A 22,917-nucleotide genomic window follows, 5' to 3' on the forward strand; every position below is an offset into this window, starting at 1 on the left:
GGTGTAGGAAAGATGTCCTTTTTGCCCTGGTCACCCGCAAAGGTTTAAGACAGGTACTGGTGGTTACTGACTCTTGGCTGTGCCCTGTGTACTGCTTTATCAGGCCCAGGGCCAGTGCTCTGTATAAAGTGGATATGCAAATTATGCAAATTATAATTGGCAGTATCAACCTATCTATAAGTCCCTAGTATATGGTAGGACATGTAGGTTTAAGGACCCCAGCATAGGCGAGGCACCCATAGGTGCAGTGCTGAGGTGCCCGGTGTCATTTTAAACGCAGGCCTGCCTTTCTGGCTGCTTTTAAACAAAAGTTATATGCAAATTTGACTTTGGAATTAAAAGTACTTTCAAATTCTCAAACAACCTTATTTCCACATGTAAGTCACCCCTAAGGTGTGCCCTAAGTGCCCCTAGTGTTGGGTACCATGTAACTATTAGCAGGAACATTATAGAATTGCTTTATAAGCCCTGGTGAGGTAAAATAGCCAAGTTATTTTTCCCTTACTGTATTGAATGGGATCCATAGGCTAAAATGGGGAGACTTTATTTTAATTAATACATTCTCCATAGGAGCCAGATATTTTGAGTTTGGTATCAAATGAATTTAATATACCTAGTTCAGGTAAAGCGTTGCCAACTTCAGCTATGTAGTGCCTTTGTCTGAACGGCTAGCCTATGGTAGCCTTACCAGGCTGCTTTGATAAGGTGTGAAGTGGCCTGGGCTGAACACAAAGGATGTGCCTGGGGAAGGAGATCTGCCTCAGCAGATGGCGAAACAGGATGGGGGAGAGCAGCCAATCTAGTCTTCAAAGGATGGAAGGTAATTTGGAGCAGCTCAAGACCTCCCCCATTTCCTGCAACCCCAGACAATTAGGTGCCCTCTTGATTAGATCAGGAGAGGGCAGGAGAGGGATTCGTTAAGGATTTTTAGCCATACCTGTGGTGGGCTCAGCCAGACCTAACCTCCAAAAATCAGTTTCAGACATTTTGGATTTTTGAAGAATGTTGCTCCCTGTGATTAATTTTTACCACACTTCCCAGGAAGTGGTCATCCAAGCGGGTAGCGGCCTGCCTGTGATTGGACATTCCCCCCTGCTTTTCAGTCCAAGAGCAAGGAAGGGACTCCCTGCTTGTTAGAGGCTAAAAATAGCTAACCAGAGTCCCCTGCATCAGTTACTGAAGAAACTGACCAGCTGACCACTGTCCAGTGGTCATTTTAGAGTTTCAGCCAGGTGAATTCTGGGAGTTGGAGTTCTAGCCCACAAGATGTAACTCAGAGCTTCTGGAACCATGGGGTGAGATGTGGACTCCTAAAGGACCTTCAAAGGCCTTCTGGAAGAAGGTGAAGAAGTTTGGAGAAGATTGGAGAACTTTTGGTAAAATGCTCCATAAAGGGACTGACCCTCCATCGAGATTGAAGCCGCCTTACGTCAACTTGCAGGTTCAACCCGCTGAAAATCTCCGGAGCACCAGACTTACAGGATTTCACCAGGCGTTCTTGGAAAAGCAATTGCCTAGCTGCGGAGGTTCGTCCGATGTCGGAAGGAGAAAGCTAAAAAAAAGTAACAAAGTTCAAAGGTAAAAAGTTGACCAGGTGTTTCTGCGCAGCATATCTGAGGAGGGCTCCAGGGATCAAAATTCAGCTTTGGCCCGGATGAAGATTTTCGCCCCCAAAAATCGTCTAAGTCAGAAAGTAGAAATTTTAACTGAGGTCTCCTAGGAGGTGTATTCGAACAGGGATCCAGGATGGTCGTATCAGATTGGTGACTTCGTCCCCCTGAAGAAAATCTTCAAGAAAAAGACTAAGTCCGAAGGTAAACATTTTACCCTGGCCTCCCACTTGCAGTAGCCTTAAACTTTGACTTTGCCCCGATCGAAGTGCAGCCAGATACCCTGAGTGGCGCTTTTAGTTTCTCAGTGCTAAAAAACATTAATTCTTTAAAAATTCATATCTCTGGTTCACCTTATCTGAATTTCATTTGCTCTGGTGTCACAATAAAGATAAAAATGTTTCTTATTTTTATAAATTGGTTTTGGATTTTTAAACTGTTTCCTGTGTTTTATTTTATTACTGTTTTGTGATACTTGAATACTTTATACACTTTGGCCCTCATTACGAGTCTGGTGGTCTCAAGACAGCCAGACACGTGGTGGCAGTCGGACTGCCGCAGTCGTACCGGTCTGACCACCACATTACAACCGTGGTGGAGCCACCATAGTCTCATCACTGACACCGCTAGTCGACAGCCTGGCGGTCTCGCTGGTTATAATCCACCAGGGTGGCTCTGCATGCAGCGCCGGCCCGGGGATTACGACTCCCCATTCCACCAGCCTTTTCATGGTGGTTGGACTGCCATGGAAAGGCTGGTGGAATGAGGGTGTTGGGGGCCACGTGGGGGGCGCTGCACTGCCCATGCGCTTGGAATATCAGTGTTATCCTCAAGTTCATATTCTGAGATGGATGAGTATTATTTGATCTCATCCAAAAGACTGGAGATGGAAAGTTCTGAGTTGTTTAAGAATAGGAGAATATCATTTGAGTATGCTGATAGTTTGTTTTTCATCCAATTAGATATTTTCTTGTCAGTGGATAATACTGGGGTCGTACAAAATGGTTGAAGAGGAATCATTATTTTTGCTAGGAAATGATTTACGTCTACTGTGCTAGGGTTGTTTTTGCATTTATACAGATCATCATTAAATTCCATACTGTTTCTGCAATTTCTTTGTCTTTACTTTTTAGTTGACAATCTCTGTTTTAAATAATATTATGTTGGTTTGGCAAGGCTTGGCCCTCTTTATTGCCACTAATGTGTTATTCTGTTGTTCAACTCAGAAGAATGCGTTTGATTGGAAAGCCACACTACTTGGTAAATTTATTTTTCAACTTTAGAAGTTCTGTGTAGGTGGTGTTTAAATTACTCAGGATGCATTGATTTTTTAGGGCTTTGATCCTCCTAAGTAGATATTCTGATTCTTGGGAGAATCTTTTTTCTTGTTAGCAGTCAGGGCAATAATTTTGCTATGTAATGTTGCTTTGTATGTGTCCCAGATGATGTCTGTGGAAATTGTCTCTGAAATGTTGTTGGTAAAGAACTCTTCATAGAAGGCTTAGATATATTTTATGGCATTCCGGTTGTTCAGAAGTCTTATACTGAGTCACCATCTGGGCAAACATTCTTGATTGACCCTATTCTCCAGAGTTATTGACATGGAGACTTAGGCAGAATATCTTATGAACATTTATGAATATTTTATTCAATGCCATCATTTATTCAATATTTTCAAAAACAAGACTTGAAATATTTCCAGTTTTAGAACTATTTGTTCAAAGCCATTGAAATAAAACCACTTCTTGGTTACTCACAATGTCTCTCAGACGTTTCCAATGTTACAATAATTGAAATGCTCTGTTTTGTAGTTGAAATACACCAACCACTTATTTCTCTCTGCTACAACAGATATTCCTTCCTGTTCGGAGTATGAACTCACTCAGTTCCCTCTAAGAATGAGAGACTGGTTGAAGAATGTCTTGATGCAGCTGTATGAAAGTGACCTGGATGTTTCAGGATTTCTGACTGAAAAACAGAGGAGCAAGGTGAGAATGATAACAGCATTTTGATGTCACAACATCTGATTCACAAACATTCCCACAAAAAGGTGGGACTATGGTCTCTTGGGCATACACCAACATTTGAAGCACATTTGTGACTATTTTCTACTTCATAGATTAGTAAAGAAAATCAGTTAATGTTTACACTGCTGCAGACACAATAGACAACATTGCTTATTGCTTGACTACCATAATTCCAAATGGAGTTGGTAATTCTGTGGCAGTCTCATAATGTAGTGTGTGGGGTGATTTAGGACCTTTCCCTTTTTTCCCCCAAACATTTTAGCTGCAGAAAGCAGCCAAAGTCCCCAGGGAAATGTTGGGGAAGAAAGAGAGGTTATTTTGGGTATTCGGCCCAGAATTACAGATTCTCCAGAAAGTCCTTATTCCTGAGGGGATTTGTGTGGTTCAACCTGGAATCCATGCTAATTCTGCACCTGCAGAGTTAATAACATCTACATCACTGCTAATTCTTGGGGTGCAGAATTAACACTATTACCTCTGTGGGCCCATAATGTGCCAGTACTGCTGCCTTGATTAGGAAAGGATGTATGGGTTGGTGCTGTGTCAGTTGCATCCCAACATAAAACACGAAACCACATGCGTGCGAGAGTCTACTCTTGTGAGAATGGCAGCTATCCTTGGAATGCTGCAGACAGAGTAAAAACTGTGTCTGTACTCAGCTAAATGTCTGTTATTGTTTTGGTGTACTCACTGCTTGGATCGAGGGGAGTTTTTTTCCACCTTCCCCCATATTGAGGAGTCTTTTCCACCACTGATAATCTGCCACTGCTCCCGTTTCTGGTGAGTCTTCTTACCAATGCCCAAGGCCTACAGCAACACATTTCTGACTCCCAGAGGAAAAAAGACAATTCAACAACAGACGCCTACTTGGATAATATTGTGATATGAATTTGGGCTGCTCAAGTGGATTATTACTTACTGTCCTAAAACCTTGGTGTCCATTATATTTGGATACTGATTTACCTAAACAGACAGAGATAAGGTAATTAAGGGGAAAAAATGTTGTTTGTATGAATTCAAAGACTATTGATGTTCTACTAGTAAAACCTAAAAACAAAGATTTGTTTTCACAATGCTTGGCCACCAGATTTCTTTTTTTGCCACTCATACCTTTTGAACTATTTTTATCAAAGAATTAGATTGTTGGAGTTTCAATGAGTTAGAATAGAGTATAAAACTCACACAGTGATTTTGTTTTGTCACACTGAAAGGGGTCGCTTAAGTAAATCTTTAGAAAGAGTAGAAAAGTCAAGTGACCTTCTTTCTTTTGTTTTCAAACATTGTATTGGAAAAATACTCAATAGTAAGAAAGAGGGAATACATGGTAAGACTTTGGATGAGAGAAGAGTCTCCTCAGTGAAGTAAAGAGTGATCAAACAGTTGTATCCCAAGAAATTCTAATATATCATTTTTGCCTTTTCCTTTGGTAACACACACCTTAGCTCAACACCCTTGCTATTGATGTTTGGTCTTAGAGTGCAGAACTGTGTTCAGATTGGCACGGTCTTTGGGAGATACTGGGGATTATCTTCTTTAGTTCCACTTCGCTCATACAGGATTGCACAACTGATAAGATAGTTCTGAGTTGTAACAGCGAAACAGGCCCACAGGCATTATCCTGTCCGAACAAGATGGAGTCTCAGAATCTGTCTTTGTCAGACGTAGTTTATCTATTAGTAGCTTTGCAAAAGGACACTAGAGATTTGTGTTAAACCCTCCAACAATTACTGAAAGAGATGCAACAATTGTCACACAGATTGGATGATTTACAGAACTAACCTAGTGCTAGTGGAAGGCAATCTGCTGTTGGTGGTGCAACACCTAAGATTTTTTAAAGCCACCACTTTTCTTTATACAGATTCAAATACCAAAACTGAAGAAAGTGAGGACACTAGAGGAGTCATAGAGTCAAGATGGGTAGTTCATGTAATCACTTCACATGCAGTCCTGTTAGCATCTGATGAGTGTTTTGTAGAGGAGTGATCTATGTTTGCTACTTTCCTACTCTCTTTTAATGTTCTGGCCTGCTTCTTTCCCTGGAGATCAATCCCAGATTGCCTTCATAGTATTCAGGAGGAACAGCTGCTTCATAGTTTGTTTCACCTGTCAGAAGGGATGCCCCCTTTTGGATATTTATATGACTATGAGGGCAGAAATGAACAAACTCGTTGGCAACCATATGTATGTGCAATGCAATCTGTGAATACAGCACTGTTGAATGTAAAACAAGGTAGTAGGGACCTTATAAGCTACTTAACTATTTTTAATGTATTGATTGCCAAATCTGGATGGTCCAAAGAAAATAGAGCTTCACTCTATTATGGATTATGTGATGACCCAAAAGATTTATTAGCAAAAGTTGTCCATCTTCCTGGAGACTGTGAGGAGTTATTAGATTATCTAGTCAAATTGGATCATCATTTGTCTGAACGCAGTCAGATCATGTCAGTAGTGACTAAGGTAATGCTAATCAGGGAAAAGAAACCTGAGCCCAAGGTAGTGGATTAAAGTGAGCATGTGAAGATGTGGGTGTTTGTTTGCCACTCACACAAAAGGAGGGATATTGACAGCGGGATAAAAAAAACTTTGTCTTTACTGCTGCAAGACCTGCCACTTCCTAAAGGACTGCACACTTAAGTGTAAGAGGAAACCTAAGACAATCTCTGCCACAACTGAGGAACAAAGAAATGCCGGGGTCCAGTGCTCAAGTAGGCCCGACTTAAGGAGCTACAAAGAAGTTGCTAAAGCCATTCTCAAGAATTCAACTAATTCCCACATACCTGAACTACAATGACGTCCTCGTAAAAAAAGTTTCGCAGACCTGTTAATAGTGCAAATTCTATGGTTTCTGCTCTGGTAAAAAAAATAGAAACCACTATAATCAAAAGGGCCAAGGTAGAAACAATCTGCATTATTGATGACAGAGAAATGTTGTCAGGTCCTGTAGTCACACAGACTATTTTTCTGACCATTACAATGTTCAGAGATAATAAAAAAGTGGTCCAAATTGATTTGATTACTGTCTAACAGTATTTAGCTACACTTGAAATCCTTGTTTATATCAACATAATCCTAGTATAGATTGGATTTATAGAAGTCTAACTTTTCAATCTCCTTATTTGCAAAAGCACTGTTTACTAGAAGTCAGTGGTCACCAGGAATTTAGTCAGTGCGTTTTAGCAGCAGGAAATTCTGTTTTACCAGGCTGCTGAATTTGCAATGCAATTTTATTTGCATACAAGAAAATAGCCTAACACTTCTCCACACTAGACAGAAACAACAAAAGACTTCTGGATTAACGTTAGACTGATGTTTTAAATCTGATAACTTGCTGTACTCTTCAACGCACACTTAGCTGTCCTTTTCCCTACTCACTGCTCAAGCAAAGGTAGCCAAATCCCCTGCTCATTGTTATTTTTTCAAGCATTTTTTTTTCTATGCAACTGACATTTTCTCAAAAGGCACATACATATTGAGAGCAAGAAAATAAAAAAAATGAATTGAAAACAGATGGATGTTTATTTTAGTAAATACTGTTTTGTGAATAAGTAAGGATCAGTTTAAGGAAACAGACATAAAGGGGAAGTAAAAGGTTCTAGTTAATAAACAAATGTTTGACTAATATGTGCATTTATGTTCAATGGTCTTCATTCGAGATGGTATTAAAGGATAATGGAAAAATCAAAGGAGTGGTACTACTGCGTAAGAACTGGAAAGAAGCATGTACTAAGACACTGGGAGATCTAACGCATGATGAGCAACTAAGGCATTAGCGCTTTTTTTTTACGCAAAAACGGCGCAAATTTACAAAATACAATTGTATTTTGTAAGTTTGCGCCGTTTTAGCGTCAAAAAGCGGCGCAAATGCGGCGCTAAAAAAGTATAAATATGGGCCTAAATTCTTTTAGGGTGCTGAATCTGAACTGAGGGACATATGTACTACTATTTCACCAAACTTGCTGTGCTGCATTGCTGAAAAAAGAGAGAGCAGAAATGCTCAATATTTACAAATATATGGAGCATTGCTGCTCTTTCCTTGTTTGGGTGCACTGTGTGCTGCCTAGGGCCAATGCACAAACTCTTATACTGTAGTCAGGGCCAATGGAATTATGCGATTGTGTGTCTGTGGCATTTTTCTCATAATTGCAGATTTGCTACATTTGCTGTGTAATTATTCATCTGCTGCATAATCTGCAGATTTTAACAAAATAATATTTCAGGCGCAAATAGTTCAAAAGTTACTAAAAACACAGCAGCACACTTTGCAGAACAGTGGAATGCCCTTTGCAGAATTTGACTGGTCACCTTTATTTTGCCTATTGCTATATTTGGGTGTTAAACTAGTATTAATGTGGTGCAACCAAGGCCCAGGCAGTGTTATGTAGTGTAAAACTGACAACATAATATAGTAATATCATCACAAAGTGTGCGACATTACGCCACATAATTTGCCTTTTGTTGCCAAATAATTAGTCAACCCTACCACCTGATTTGGCCCTTCCCTGCCTCATAATCCAAGTGCCCTGACCATAGTGAAAAGTGTCTGTGTTATGGACAGGATTGTTTTTGTGCAGGAAAAACACCTTCTTCCATATAAACAATCAGAAGAGGCATTTTGTTCTTTCTATGTGTTTTGCAGAAGGCATCACGCACAGAAAGAAGAAATAACGAGGAGAAAAAAATATTTTTTTCCTTTTGTACCTATTTGACGCAAGCCCATGTTTGCAAAACCTTGGAAATCTGGAATTGCGTCACATCCATATGTGAAGGCACAGGAACGCCGATGCTCCACCGATGGAATGCATCCCAGCATAAAATGTATTGGAATGAGGCATAAGCAGATGCATTGCCTTCTGTTTCTTAACAAAGTCATGCAAGACAATTGTGTTGCAGGCTGACAACACAAAGGTTTAGTAAATCCGGGCATTAATCTGCAATATTGACAGGCACAGAAATATAACCAGTTGCATCACAGTATTAGGGTAAAATTGGTGAGCCCCTCATACAAATTCTCAGTCTTCCCAATTCCAAAAAATTTCTAGATGTGCGATCAATACAGTCAGGATGCTTTCAGGAGGTTGTGGTACCTTGACAGATTTGGCTTTTCAGAACAGGGGCAATAGCTCTCGGAAATAAATAGTAAGAGAAACGAATTCTCTAGTTCAAAGGACACCTTTAGTCTTACATTTTGGCAACAAAGGCAAGCTACTAAGAAAGGTGAGACTCAAGTTTAGCTATTTTAAAATGCTACATAAATAGCACCGGTCCACGCTTCAGCCCTCTTAGCCCTGTTAACTAATATGGCTGAAATACAGGGGACAATGAGACACATGATTCACTGGTTGGCAATGACTGTCTCCAAAATATTGATTTTTTTTACCGTTGACACCCCTTCTGTTCCTAAGTCGACTGGTTTATAATCATGATTACGACAGCCGAGCATGGAAGTGCTATTTATGCACTAAAGAACACTGGGGGTTATTCCAACTTTGGAGGAAGTGGTAATCCGTCCCAAAAGTGACGGTAAAGTGACGGATATACCACCAGCCGTGTTACGAGTCCATTATATCCTATGGAACTCGTAATATGGCTGGTGGTAAATCCGTCACATTTGGGACGGATTTCCACCTCCTCCAAAGTTGGAATAACCCCCACTGTCTTTCAGATGGTTGGGGACACTTTACAAAACCCAGAGAGACGGGTAACCAAATGTAAATAAGGGTGCGTACTGCTCAAGCAGGAATTCTCCTCTACACTAAGCTGTCAAAACTCTTCAAGGGAGCAGAAGACTAGAGTGAGCTACGGCATCCTCTCCATATATGAACTACTCCTTCGCCCCCATATAATGATCGCGATAAGGTCAGGAGACAAAAACACAGCATAACCTCCCAAATAATAGACTCTCCCAGCCTTTATCACACGGTGAGACTCCGGACACAAGCAAACAGCAGACAGATTTGGCTAGGTAACCTACCAATTCATATTCTAATACCTATCAGTTGTAGTATGCGATGGTACATTTAAGATTTTTTTCATTCTATAAACAAAGACATTACAAGACTCTCCTGATAATGGATGCAGGGAACAATGTGTTGTACGATGCTGCATTATGTTGAAACGTGTTAATAAGAAATTGAAATACAAAGTATCAATTTCATTTAGGTCAAGAAAATATATCAACATGAAAAGCGACTTAAGAATGGCAACCACACACTTGACCTACTGTTAAGAGACTTTCAGAAGAATTACCGCATGTACGTGTACCCTGTTCACTGGCAATTTAGTCAGCTTGACCATCACCCAGTAGATCGGTGAGTAGCATTCTCGTTGTCTTAATAATGTTGATACAGAATTAATAAAAAAAATCTTGTCTTGATATTAAAGTAAAAGCTGAGGAATTCCGCACAGGAAGTCAAATCACAAGCCATTATTCTGTGAGATTTGTTACAACAGTTTTGAAAAGTACAACCCAACTAGATTTTTTCTACTTTCTTGTGGGTGTAAACCCACCTTTTTCTGAATGCTATGTAATGTTCTAGTTACCATTTATTGATCAATTACAAAATGCCTTTTGAACTGCTCTCTGCTCTTTAATTTGCTGTCTTAATTCACTTCAAATCAAATGAAATTAAATGAAATCGAATTACTGTAATTTATTACCCTTGAAGGACTGGTGTCCAGCTCTCGACTTTGCTATTTTTTTGGTCCTCTGTTACTCTGTTGTTCAATGCAAACGATCTGTGAAAGTCTTAGATTCTTCGCTGCTCACTTCTTGTGGTCGATTGTACTTGAAGATATAAAATCTACAACTTTTGAAATCTATTCCACTTCTGACTTTTCAGTTGAAAAACCTCTCAAAACACTTATTGGAATTCCAGTGCTCCTGTCTTGACTGATATTCTTCTGCCCCTCTTGATGTCCCAACTCGTACTCATCCTGTCCCTCCTATCCATTTGCTTATATTTCCACTGTAGATCACAGTTTGGCTTTATGCCTACTATCGTCTTACCCATGTGTAGAGTACCACCCAGTCTCTACCATACAATGTTGCAGCTGTTCATTCCAAGGGATACGTGTGACCCGGGGGTTTAAGTAATGGAAGAAACAGCCTGTCGTGGCCACTCTAAAAACCAAGGCAGTACATGTGTGTGTCTCACATTATTCTGGCAAGGCACCTACAGCCTACAAGTGTGTCTGTGGTAGCGTGGTCTCCACTCTGGTGATAAGGACAGTAGCAATCCCCATAGCTACTGGCTGAAGTGGCCCCACCTGCAACACGCCCTTTGCTGCCCACATCACCTGGGGTGGGATGCGCTGTGAGTGTCCTCCGGTGGCAAGCGGGCCTCCACCCTGGCGGTACATGGCAATCCTCCTTGGTCCATGGACGCTTCACTGCTGAAGAGCCCGTGGCAGCTGGGTGTGGGTTACCTCACGGGGAGGCAGCTGAACTGTAAGGTGCAGAAGAAGTGCCACCTGCCGGTGGGTGCAGGAAACCAAACTGTGCCTGCAGCAGGCCCCATGAGGAGAGTCGGAAGAACAGCGCTACCTGCTGAAAACCCAAGTACACTGCCTGATGTATCTGTCGCCTCTTGGAGCCCAGTGATCTAAAACACAATGCTGTTCCACCTGCACCTTTTGGACTGTCAGTGATCGAGCTCTCCCTAGGTCAAGACACTTTGGCAGTAAATGAGTGAACTGTTGAGTGCCTGGCGAGGGAGACATGCAAGCGGCCTCTATGTGGTTTATCAAAAAAACAAAAAAACTAGAATAAAAGAATGTGATAACTGCAGGAAGGAAGCTTGGGGGAAACAAATGACAGGAGAATGGGATGTTTTAGCTTTGGTCGCTTCATAGACATTTAAGTCTGCACCACACTAGCCTGTACCCCAATCCTGATCCATGACGCTGCAGGGCTTTCCAGATCCATGAAGATTAGCTTTCACAATGACTGAGTAGCAGCAGTGCCATGCTCAACCTCTGCTTGCTTCCCATACACACTCATCAGTCACATCAGTGCCACCATTCAGTGAATTGGTGGACCCAAAGTCAGCCATGCTATGATGGAGCTCCTGGGTTGGATGTTTACAGCACTACATCTGTGCCACCCAAGAAACAGATGATGTGGTCAAGAAATTGCTGATCCTTCATTTCAGAGGAGCCAGTGTTTTAAATGTGAATATAGAAGTGCAGATACTCACTATCTAGAGTACCTATTTGCTCCCGAGAAGTGCCAGTACTCTCCCATTTAAAGTATTGAACAAGTGCTGAGAAGTTCAGGTACTCTCCCTTTCAAACAAAAGAAGTGTAGGTACTCTGTACCGGACAGTGCCTTTACATTTAAAGCACTGAGATGAGCAGAACTGAATGACCTGTTTGAGAACCTGCCCAACATGGGGGATCACACTGATTTCAACGCCAGCAGTTTGACCTTCAGCTCAACCCAGACTGTGAGCGATTTAAGCTGTGGCAGAGGGAAGATGAGACAGTGGATGTCAGAAAGCTGGCGAGCACGTACGTTGACATCAGCCAACCTAACGAGATCAGGACCCAGCTGAGACAGGGCTTCAGGTCAGCTCTCCTATGATGGCTCTTACTCTGCCAGCCGGCAATCTATTTGGATGCCATTTTGGTTTTGGCACAATCGCATTAACTGGTTCACAGCCAGGTTAATGGTATGGAAGTGGCTCTGGTGAGAGGAGCAGCCCAAGCTGAGGCAGCCTGTGCTATTAAGGAGAAGGAGCAGCAAGTGGATCTCATTCAGAGACAGCCCGCTTGCCCCCACACCTTTCCAATGCACCAAAGCTGCCAGAAGAGTGCTGCAGCAACTGCGACCTAGAACACTGAAAATCAAACATCTGCCCTGCTTGGGGCGGTCAAGCTTTTGATGTGGGTCAATGAACCACTTCACCAAAGTGTGCCAGAATGAAGGGCAAGGACCAAGATAGGTGTACAAAGGCAAATTGAAGGCTGCTCTGTGACAGTGGTTGATCGAGGGAGACAAGACTGAAGGCCCAAAGGCAGAAGACAGCCAGAGAGTCTACCCTGACAACTATGACGACAACAAGTTGTTCACTATGTACTTTGCAGGAAAAGAATCCTGTCAGAAGTGACCACAGCTGATGTGCACTGTGGAGAATAGGGGCACATTTGTGAAAGCACTGATCAGCAAGGTAGCCTCTGTCAACGATATGGACTCACCTCTGCTTGACAGAATAAGGTCACATCCCAAGATACCTCGACTAGGGCAAAAATATAAATTTATGATTGCACAAAATCGTTGCCTTTGATGGAGGTCATGGAGGTGAGTGAAGGAAGGTCAACGCAAGCCTGATTCCAAATCAGAAAAGGGGACTTGGGCACCATTCTAGGTTGCCACACAGCAAAATACATGGGGCTCATCTTCTTTGCTAGCAGATCTACGAATTCCATGCTGCCGCCATCATGCAGGAGTTTCCCCAGTTGCTCGATGGGCTTGAGCAACTGAAAAGCACCAAGGTGAGGCTACACATTGATGATATTTGGAGGCCCATGGCACTTCATCACTGAAGGGTTCCTTTAACTTGCAGCCGGTGGTGGAGAAGGAGCTGTGGAACCTGGAACAACAAGGAGTAATAGAAAAAGTTACTGGCCCTACCCCATGGGTCTCACCTATTGTGATTGTGCCTAAGCTCAAACAACCAGGGCCTGTTGGGTGTATCAAAGGTGACATTTTGATCTTCTTCAACACCCTTAAGGAGCACCACATGTGACTCCTGAAGCAGCTGGAAGACTGTGGGTTGATGTTATATGAACAAAAGTGTTTGTTGTATGAGAATTTGATTGAGTTTGCCAGATATGCATTCTCTAGAGAAGGAATGCATGTAGACCCAGAGAAAGTGTGAAAGCGAAAAGGAAAGCATTGATTCTCAAAAATGCAAGAGGTAAATATTTTCCTTCGGATGGCAAAATACTGCTGATGGTTCATCCTGAACCTGGCCATGCTGTCTGGGCCACTGAGAGCCCTACAGAGAACTAAGGTCACATGGGAATGGGACCCATGCACTAACCTGGAATTCCAGCAAGTGAGAGAGGTGCTGCTGGCAGACACCGTCATGGCCTATTTCAGCAATAGGTGACAGACATAACTAGTGGTTGATGCAAGTCCTGTAGGGCGAGAAGCTATCCTTCTGCAAGACATGAGTGAAGGGCCCTCGTTTCACATTGCTTATTCCAGCAGAGCATTGTCAGACACAGAAACCAGGAACACTCAAATTGAGTGTGAGGTTTTGACAATCAGATGGGCCTGACACCACTTTCATCTTTGCATATGTGCGCAGGAGTTCTGAGTCATCCCGAGTCACAAGCCTCTGGTCTCAGTGTTTGCGGGGACATATCAACAAAATCCTTGCCGCATCAAACAGTGGGCAGTGAAGCTGCAGTCATACTTGTTTGATGTAGTGTACTGCCTGGGAGTTAATAACCCAGCTGACTATTTGTTGCAACATGTCGCAACATCCACAAATATAGCCCGGCCATTGTGCGGCAGAGGAAGGCAAAGGGGCTGGGGAGTTTGTGAGAATGCTGGTGCTTGACATATGTCCCAGGGTACTGTCAATCAAAAAGGTCAAGGAAGTGACCATGTCCAAAGTGAGCCTGCCAAAGGTCATGGAAGCACTTCATAGGAAGAAGAGGCACAATTTTGTGAATGGAACCAAGTCATTGGTGGCCACCAAACAAACGACGATGGGCCAACTCTAGAGGGTCCGAGACTAGCTGAGCACCAGCAGTGAAGACCTGCTGCCTAGGGGCAGGCTGACTGTAGCACCTCAGAGTCTCTGGGCCAAGGTCGTCAACCTAGCTCATCAAGGCCACTAGGGTGTGGTAAAGATCAAAGCAAGACTGAGAGACAAGATGTGGTTCCCTGTAATGGACACCTTAATGGATGAAAAGGTGAGGGTCTGCCACTCATGCACGATCACCAGCAGAAAACCACCTACAGCACATGTGATCACACAGGGTCACTGTTTATGACCATGGGGGTTTCTCAGATGGCTTGCTTATGGCAGTGATTGTAGGACAGCCACAGCAAGTACCCAGTAGTTGAACTATTGCAGTCTACCACCTTCTCGAAGGTGAAGCTGACCCTAGAGAAGGTGGTCACCCTGTTCGGGCTTCCAGAGGAACTGAAGATGGATAATGGGCCCCCTTTCCAGGGGCAGAAGTTCAATGAATACCTGCAGTTACTTAACATAAAACACTGAAAGATAACCCCACAGTGTCCTCAGGCCAACGGAGAGTTGGATGGCTTCATGCGCAAGCTGAACAGAGTGCTCCGCATAGAGGTCGACCAGGGTTAAGATGCTGAATGTTGCTCCACAGATGCCTGTGGGTGTACAAGCACACCCTGCATAGCACCACGAACTGTGCGCCAATGGACTTGCTGAAGCAAAGGTCCACCAGAGATAGCTTTCTAGTGGGACCCCAATGGCAACCAGCAATGATGGACATATAGGCTGCTCAAGTGAAAAGAAGAAACACAAACAACAAAACCAGCCAGGACCGACGAGCAATATCCCCTGCTCTGTCAGTGGGTGACCAGGTTGTAATGCAGGATTACCGCCCTAGGTGGAAGTTCCAAACATCCTTTGAGAAGGAGATTTGGAAATTCGTGGACATTCAAGGAACTATGGTATCTGTCCAGCAGGGCCACAAGACTGCCGCTATTAATTTGTCCTGGTTCAAACATGTAAAGATCCCAGCTGGGGAACAAGGTGAGGACCAAGAAGGACTACATAGGATACCGTCATACACGACTGTGATGCCCAGCCCTCATGCTGAGGAGGCCTGTGATGGCCCTACTGACCTGGAGCCACCCCAGGGATATTAGATCTGCAAATGCAGGGTTGCCACATCCGTTGGGTATTTGTGAAAGGCCAGCCAATACAACGATCATACCTGCCGGTAGATGAAAGAAGAAAGTTAAAGCCAGAGGTATGGTGTTCAACCCAATCTGGGGGCCAAACAGATGCTTCAAGATTATGTATGTACTGAATAGTTGATGTTTTGTTTTAAACTAATAAAAGTTGGGAGGGATGTAGAGTACCATGCGGAGTCTACAGTATAATGTTGCAGTTTTTCAACCCAAGGGCCGGGTGTGGGCCGAGGGTTTAAATAAAGGAGGAAGCAGTCACTTGTGGCCACTCTGACAACCAAGGCAGTACGTGTGTGTGTGTCACTTTATTCAAGCAAAACACCTGCGGCCTGCCAGCGTGTCTGCAGTAGCATTGACTCCACACAATTGATGAATCCTCATTAAAGGCCTTATTACGAGTCCTATTTTAATTTCTATGGTACCAGTAACATCAGCTACTGGCCCATGAGAATTATGAGATTGATGGATTTATCGCATATCTGAAGTTTCACATCAAAGGATTTCACCTGCTCCAACAGAAAATAAGGATTCACTTGGGTATCAAGTGGATTTAACAATTTCCCAAGTAATTCTACTTTATGAGGGGACACACAGAGCCCCATTAATAATCCCATAAACTCGTTCGCAGCCCTATGAGTTACCTGTGTCCTTAGTATAGTATTTCCTTGGGGAGAAAATATGGAAAGAGTACAATGGGGGATCGTAACCAGGCCCTAAATGGGCTTTTCCCCACTGCCATAGGAATGCCTGTGGTGGCAGTGGTGCAGTTTCAGTTTGTTTCTTTGCCTCACTCGTTTAGATTGAGAACTCCTGACCATTAAGTGGTTCCATCGAAGGTTGCACCCACCCAAGCATAAGACTACAGATCCTCATAGATCTCTGAGAAAGCGCTCCCGACCTGGGCTCACATTGTCTAGAGAAGTGCGCTCTGTCGATCCCAGAGTAGAGTTTAGCTGGATGCATTATATTCGTTTGAACTCCTCACAGTCATGTGCGAACATTATGTTTATCAGCCTCGTTCATTAGCTGACATCATTGTTTGATACAAAGAAAGTAAAGATGCTGTATACAGTTCCACTAGTAAAGTGAGGTGGCTAGAAACGTCCTCACGTCTCTATTTCTGGCAAAACTCAGATTCAAAGAACAGCTACCTAATTAATATAATTTCACTGAAGGTTAATTTGGTGAATGGCCAAGGTAATGAGTATTCAAATTAAAGTTAAACAAAAGTAGTTCCAACCAAAGGTTTTTTCGTAATTTTAAGGATACACAATAACAAAGGCTGCTTTTAATCAATATGGTATTTTATTTTTTCAATTGTAACTTATGGTATATTTCTTCAACTTTATCAGCTGAAATTAAACGCTTACCAGCCACCAACGTCTTTCCTTCTTGGTATTCTTTGGCAGATTCTAAGACCCAAAGTCCTGGGAGGTGGTCTCACACCTTCTGTGCCTCTGTTGTTGCTTCTTTATTTTTTGTGTAGCTTTCATGCAGGAACATCAAAATGAACACACATGCACACACACCCGGCCAAGCACATAGATAATCGAAGGCCACATGTGTGCCACCTGGTCTTTCCTTGATGACACTGTGTTCTAGGAACGTCTGAAGACACTTTATATCACCAAACAACCAATGGATTAAAAAAAGTGTGTATGCTTTATTCTGTATGCTGTGAAAAGCAACATGAACAGACATGATAGGACAGGAGGGATGTATCAGAGGCACTTGCATGTCAAGCTAATAAGGCAAGTCTGAGACCAAGCCAGTTGCATTGTAGTTCAGTATGGCTGGAGAAGAATCAGTCGTATGCCAAGTTGGCAGTGCTAGGACAGAGCCATATCATAAAACAGATCAGTGGAAATGAGGAAGTCCGCGAGGTACATGTCATGCCACCCTAATAATTTAGGGTTCACCCCCAGAAGATTGTGTATGCCCCGAAAAGAAACGGACTGCAAGAAGAACACTGCTAGGCAGCTCTCATCAGTCTCTTGGAATTATGATCTTGTAGAGTTTCGAGATTAGAAGTCAGACAATCCTGCTGGAGAATTTCTAACATTACTGGTGATATGGAGGAGCCCTGTCCTGAACCCCGAAACTCCATACATCAGTGTCAGTGTTTTACAATAATGTAGAATGTATTATTTACCAATCATTTACCTATTGTCTGAGTAAATATTATCGAAATAATAAGCGTCTTTGCAATTAGAAATAATATTTTGGTGAAAGTCAGGTACACACCATACAGGGCTCGTCACACATCTGGAACCTATAAGCCTAAAATTACTAACAATACTGTATTACCTCTCATGTATTAGCTCATATTAAGTTCTAATATATATAGAGAGCCAGGTAGAGCCCTCTGCGTGCCTGTAAACCAATATGCCTCATACCAGTTTCTTGGTTCTCAACATTTTTACGCAGCAACTAGTCAATCTGCTTGTCCCACACAATTGCTTGTAGAGTTTAGAGAGAAGTTGGTGGCTCATTTCACTCACCTCTCAATTTATTTTTTACATAGGACAGAAAAACAATGCTCTTATTGGCTTATTAGGAAGCACACATAAGCTAAGGAGCAGATTTATGAAAAATGGTGCTGCACCTAGTTCAGTGCCACTTTTCTTGTCCCCCTCAGTGCCCCCTTAACACCACCGTGAGTGTGCTGTATTTAATATACGGCACACCTTGGCAGTAGTTAGGGAACTAGCCTTTTTGGAGCTAATTTGGCACTTTGCAGGATTATCTTAAAAAATTAGGATGCTAATCCCGGAAAGCACCCAGAGGCCCATGGATACCAATGAGAGCCTCCTTTTAATGCCTGCTCTGAGCAGGCGTTACAAGTGCTGAAAAAAATGACGCAAAAAAATCTCTTAGATTTTTTTGTGCCATTTTTTTAACCCCTCTAATGGGGAAACGGCCCCTTTGCATACATTATGCCTGGCACAGGCATAATGTAGCACAAAGGGTGGCAAAGTGGTGCAAAGCATGCATTGCGCCACTTTGTATTGTTGCACAGCGCTTTTGGCCTCGGTGGGCCACATTAGCGTGAAAAAATGATGCTAATGTGGTGAAAGGAGGCACTAGAGGCTCTTAAATCTTCCCCTAAGTCGTTTACGTCTCTTCAGCTCTGCCAGCACAGAAGGTGCACACGATCAACTTGCAAGCAGGTTTCAACCACCATGCAGACGAGACCTGCATTTAGGCCTATCACATTTATGTGTATTAAATCAAACATTCAAATAGCTTCAGGCAACAAACAACTAGTTTGCTATGTGTGTAGGCCTGTAACAATTAACTTTATGGAACATATAGAAAAAGTGTTCTCACACAGACTCTGGAGAATAGTCAGTAATTTGCATGGTGAGTGGCTCCGTGGCAGCGCACTCACATTAAAGTCTTCTAGGGTTAGGATTATGTGAGTGACATTCAGGGTTGGCGGCAATGTGGTTGAGGTGGTCAGATACTACATCAGTTGATTTGGCATAATTTTGTTCACATATCAGGCTCACAGGGCTGGAAAAGAAAGAATCACATGGCTTCTAGTGGGAGAGGGGAGGATCTTTGTAGGGCTGACTAAAAGTCAATCACATGCTATGCTAGCAGGTATGAAGAGGAGCCATTTGCATGCCAAGTCTATCTGGCTAGGGCAGAGCCAGTAGGGCTGTTGAGCAAAACAAGTCAATAAGGCTAAGAAAGCAACATTTGCAAAGTAAGAAACTAAGGGCCAAAATTGTGATAAGGTCACACAGCCCTGCAAATCACCTTGCTGTGCTGCGTGACAGGGAAAGGGCAGAAATGCACTTTATTTAAAATAATACAGTGCATTCCCATCTTTGTACCTGCTATGGCGCTGTTCTGGCTGCCGTTTGACTACCATGGTGCAAGGGTGCCTGCATTGTAAGGGGCAGCTTTCTGCACAAAAACAGTCCCCTGAAGCATTTTCCTCTTTGTGTGCTGCAGAATTCAGAACACAAACAAAGAGGAAGTAACAGGGAGAAAAATATATATTTCTCCTTGTTATGCCTCACCTGGGAAGGCATAGCATTTTGGTGCATTCTCAGGTCTACCCCTTTTGGCAAATCTGGGAATGCATCAAAAGCCATGGACGTTGCGCTGAACATCCACGCAACACTCATGGAACACCTCCCTAGTGAAGAGTAATGCACGCAGCAGTTTGCACTTCATTGCGTTACTCTGGATTTATCAATCGACTTAGGGCTGTGCATGGTGGCCTTGCGTGGCTTGATAAATGGCAGTTCGAGCTTGCTTTTTATATACAACATGTTGCGTGGTGCAAGAGCGACGCATGCCACACTTATAAATATGCCCCTAAGTCTGAGGCACCTCTATTGCGTGACAATACAGTTGGGCTAAATCAGTGAAATTTTCTTGTCAGGACCTTGACTCTGCACTTAGTTGTATGAAAGGTCCTTGGGATAAGGGCAGGCTCAGTTGCATGTCAGGTGAAGTCGTCCCTATCATGGAGCAGGGAAAGTCTCAATTTGCAATAGCTTTCTCTTGAAAATTCTTGAGAGGAAACTTATTTAATGGTTACAAAATATTACAAGAATTAAAAGCAAATAAAAATATATTTAGTTTTGTCATGTCACATACTATTTGTAATTTTTGAAGTAATTATTTTTTGTCTATGCTTTTAATGATTCATATAGTTTGGGTGGACTTGCTGGATTTTGTCTCTGGCATAGATGAAGTACAGCAGTCCCAGGTTGAAACCCCTGTCTTAAAGCTTTAAGCGCAGATGTTGTATGTATTCAATTGATTAAGTGCAACACAAACAGTCTGATTTCAAGTGGGCCATTTATTTCCAACCCCTTTTTCTGCAGGGTTTTGGAATTACACGTTTGAAGGTATTTAACACATCCGACCCACGAAATTTAACAGGGGAAATATGTATATTAGTTACTTTCTCATGTGGATTTTAGTGCATTTAATACCAAAACCTGCATGCTTTTCCCCACAAACTCATAATATGTGCTATTTATCGCTCCTGATAAATAACGTACACAGTGGTATCAATATTTATCAGGTGTGCTAAGATAGCACCTATATTTGTAATCAGGACTCTACATCTTTTGGAGGTTATGGGACTCGTTTAGAGTGAAGTGGTCCAGCAAAAATACTGATTGCCCAATTCCTAGTTTTCCCGCCTCCTTTAGTGGTTCTGCTACCAGAAACATCTTCCTGGCGTGCCATCTGCCAGATATCACACATTGCCAGTGCTTTGGAAGCTTCACAGTACTCTAAACAGAGGGAATGTGTTAGCGTTAGACCTTAATAAATAAACTTACAAGGGGATGTGAATAGGTCGATGAACCTTTTGACTCACATTTAAGATGTTCCCACCATAGATTCAGTATATGCAGATCAATAATCTGTAACCAATCAGTAACATTAATAATCAATGAAAATCAATAGCATTAGTAATCAAAGCAGTGAAAGAAACACAATCTAATCAAAGCTTGAACAATAACACATACTAAGGTTACAGTGCAAATTAATAACAAGAAAAAATTGAGCAAACAATATTACATACATTTATATTCAGCAAAGGAAAGACATTGACTGTTACTCCCTATAGCAGACTTTCATTAGTGAGGATCCTTATCTGACATCAGATTGGCATTAGCATGTTGACTCATGCAAAACATTTTAGTCAACACAAATTTAGAAAACATCTAACTATGGCTCTATCAAAATAATGCGGTTGGTACCTAGAACGAAAAATCAAATAGGCATAACAAAACACATGCATCAGTATACCTCTCCTCAAATGGATTGGCAAGCTAAGATAGTCTTCGTCATCAGGACATCAGTTTGGTCAGCAAGGCATCAGGATTCAGCATCAAAGTTCAGAAAATGCAAAGTCTTTAAGCATTAAAGTAAAGCATGTCTCTAGATGCTCAGTACTGTAATGACCTTTCGGCAAGAAGAAAATGGGCAAATGCACTGTCTTCCATCAGTGCAATGCGGCTAAGTTAGATTTCCTAAAATTACTTTTCACGTCCCTATTGGTCAAGGGATCGCATGTTCACATTTCATCCAATAAAACTAAAATATCAAATCTATAATTTCTGCTAGTACACAGTTGACATGATGATTATTGGCTTCTCTTGTAATGTCCTCATCGTCTGGCTCGCCAGGTAACAATATTGTTTCAGCTTAGACTCCAGTCAGTGTCTTCATTGTTCTCCTCCTCAGAAAGTCAGTCTTACACACATTACACTCATACTGTTACATTTAGCAAGAACAGCGTCTTCTAGCATGCAGTTCTCATGAGAAAGACTTTTAGCTACGGGCGCATTTAGTCAGCACAGAGGAAAATTACAATTTAAATTCTCTGAGCGGACATTGTATTAATCGGTTTAGAAATGCAGATCGACATGAGGCTGTGCTGCTAGGCCAAGACCTCCACTAAGTTAAGGCCTACAATTAATAAAGCTAAGACATAATGCATAACGCTTAACATGATGTACTACTACATTTAGTAAAACATAAGCTAAATATTTCATATTAATAATCCATTAATAAGAATACTTTGTGAACATTGACGGCCACTCACATGGACACATTTTCAAATGTGTGCAATATTTTTCTCTATATTAATCATTTTTTTAAGCAAATCCATTACTCAGAATACATGAATATTCATTCATATTTTTATTAAAACACCTGCTCTAACAAATGCCATTCCCACTCACTGACTCGAGTCAGCCACCACCCAGTTACCAGTAGCCTTAAAAGCAACTGCAAAACGCGCAAAACTTTCCTCACTTGTCAATTATTTTTTTTGCTTGACTTCTACATGTCTATTCATGCACAACATATATTTGCATTTCTAATTGCTAAATAAAGTGCTTTGGTGAACACGAGACACCCTCAGTGACTCAATGGGGCGTGCAGTGAAGAAGACTGAGATTAGGAAAACAAAGATGACTGAAAAGAACCCAATATCCTCTGCTCTCAGTTGACTTATAAAGGTTTGACAGATAGGACCTTTTAAACTTCGAAACCTTCCAGGGTATCAGTTCTTTGTTTGTTGTAAGTTAATGAATGGGAAGGAAAAGTGAACAGATAGGACGTTATTAACGATTGATTTGTATACCTGCCAATTACCTTTGTGTGATAATTACCACTGCGGCCATAGCTATACTGGAAAATATATAGGGCCTGTTTTAAGAAAAGCGGCCCTGCACCCAGTGCAGCGCTGCTTTTCTTGTGTTCCCCTAGCACCACCATGTGTGCGCCATATCTATGATACAGCACACCATGGCGGTAGTTAGGGAATTTGTGATGCTAGTTTGGCGCTTTGCGGGATTATCTCTAAAAATTCTGATGCTAATACCGC

General features: G+C 42.2%; 1 protein-coding gene across 2 annotated transcripts in view; it reads left to right on the forward strand.

Moving 5' to 3' along the window:
* LOC138290887 (SPARC-like protein 1) overlaps window positions 1–22,917 on the forward strand; it is a 221,440-nt gene that overhangs the window by 136,400 nt on the left and 62,123 nt on the right. For both annotated transcript variants that reach the window (XM_069230278.1, XM_069230279.1), the window contains 2 exons: window positions 3,462–3,598; window positions 9,800–9,948. In XM_069230278.1, coding sequence (XP_069086379.1) covers window positions 3,462–3,598; window positions 9,800–9,948 — 286 coding nt within the window. The remainder of the gene's footprint in view (window positions 1–3,461; window positions 3,599–9,799; window positions 9,949–22,917) is intronic.

Source organism: Pleurodeles waltl, chromosome 1_1, assembly GCF_031143425.1.
Source record: "Pleurodeles waltl isolate 20211129_DDA chromosome 1_1, aPleWal1.hap1.20221129, whole genome shotgun sequence".
Lineage (NCBI taxonomy): Eukaryota > Metazoa > Chordata > Amphibia > Caudata > Salamandridae > Pleurodeles > Pleurodeles waltl.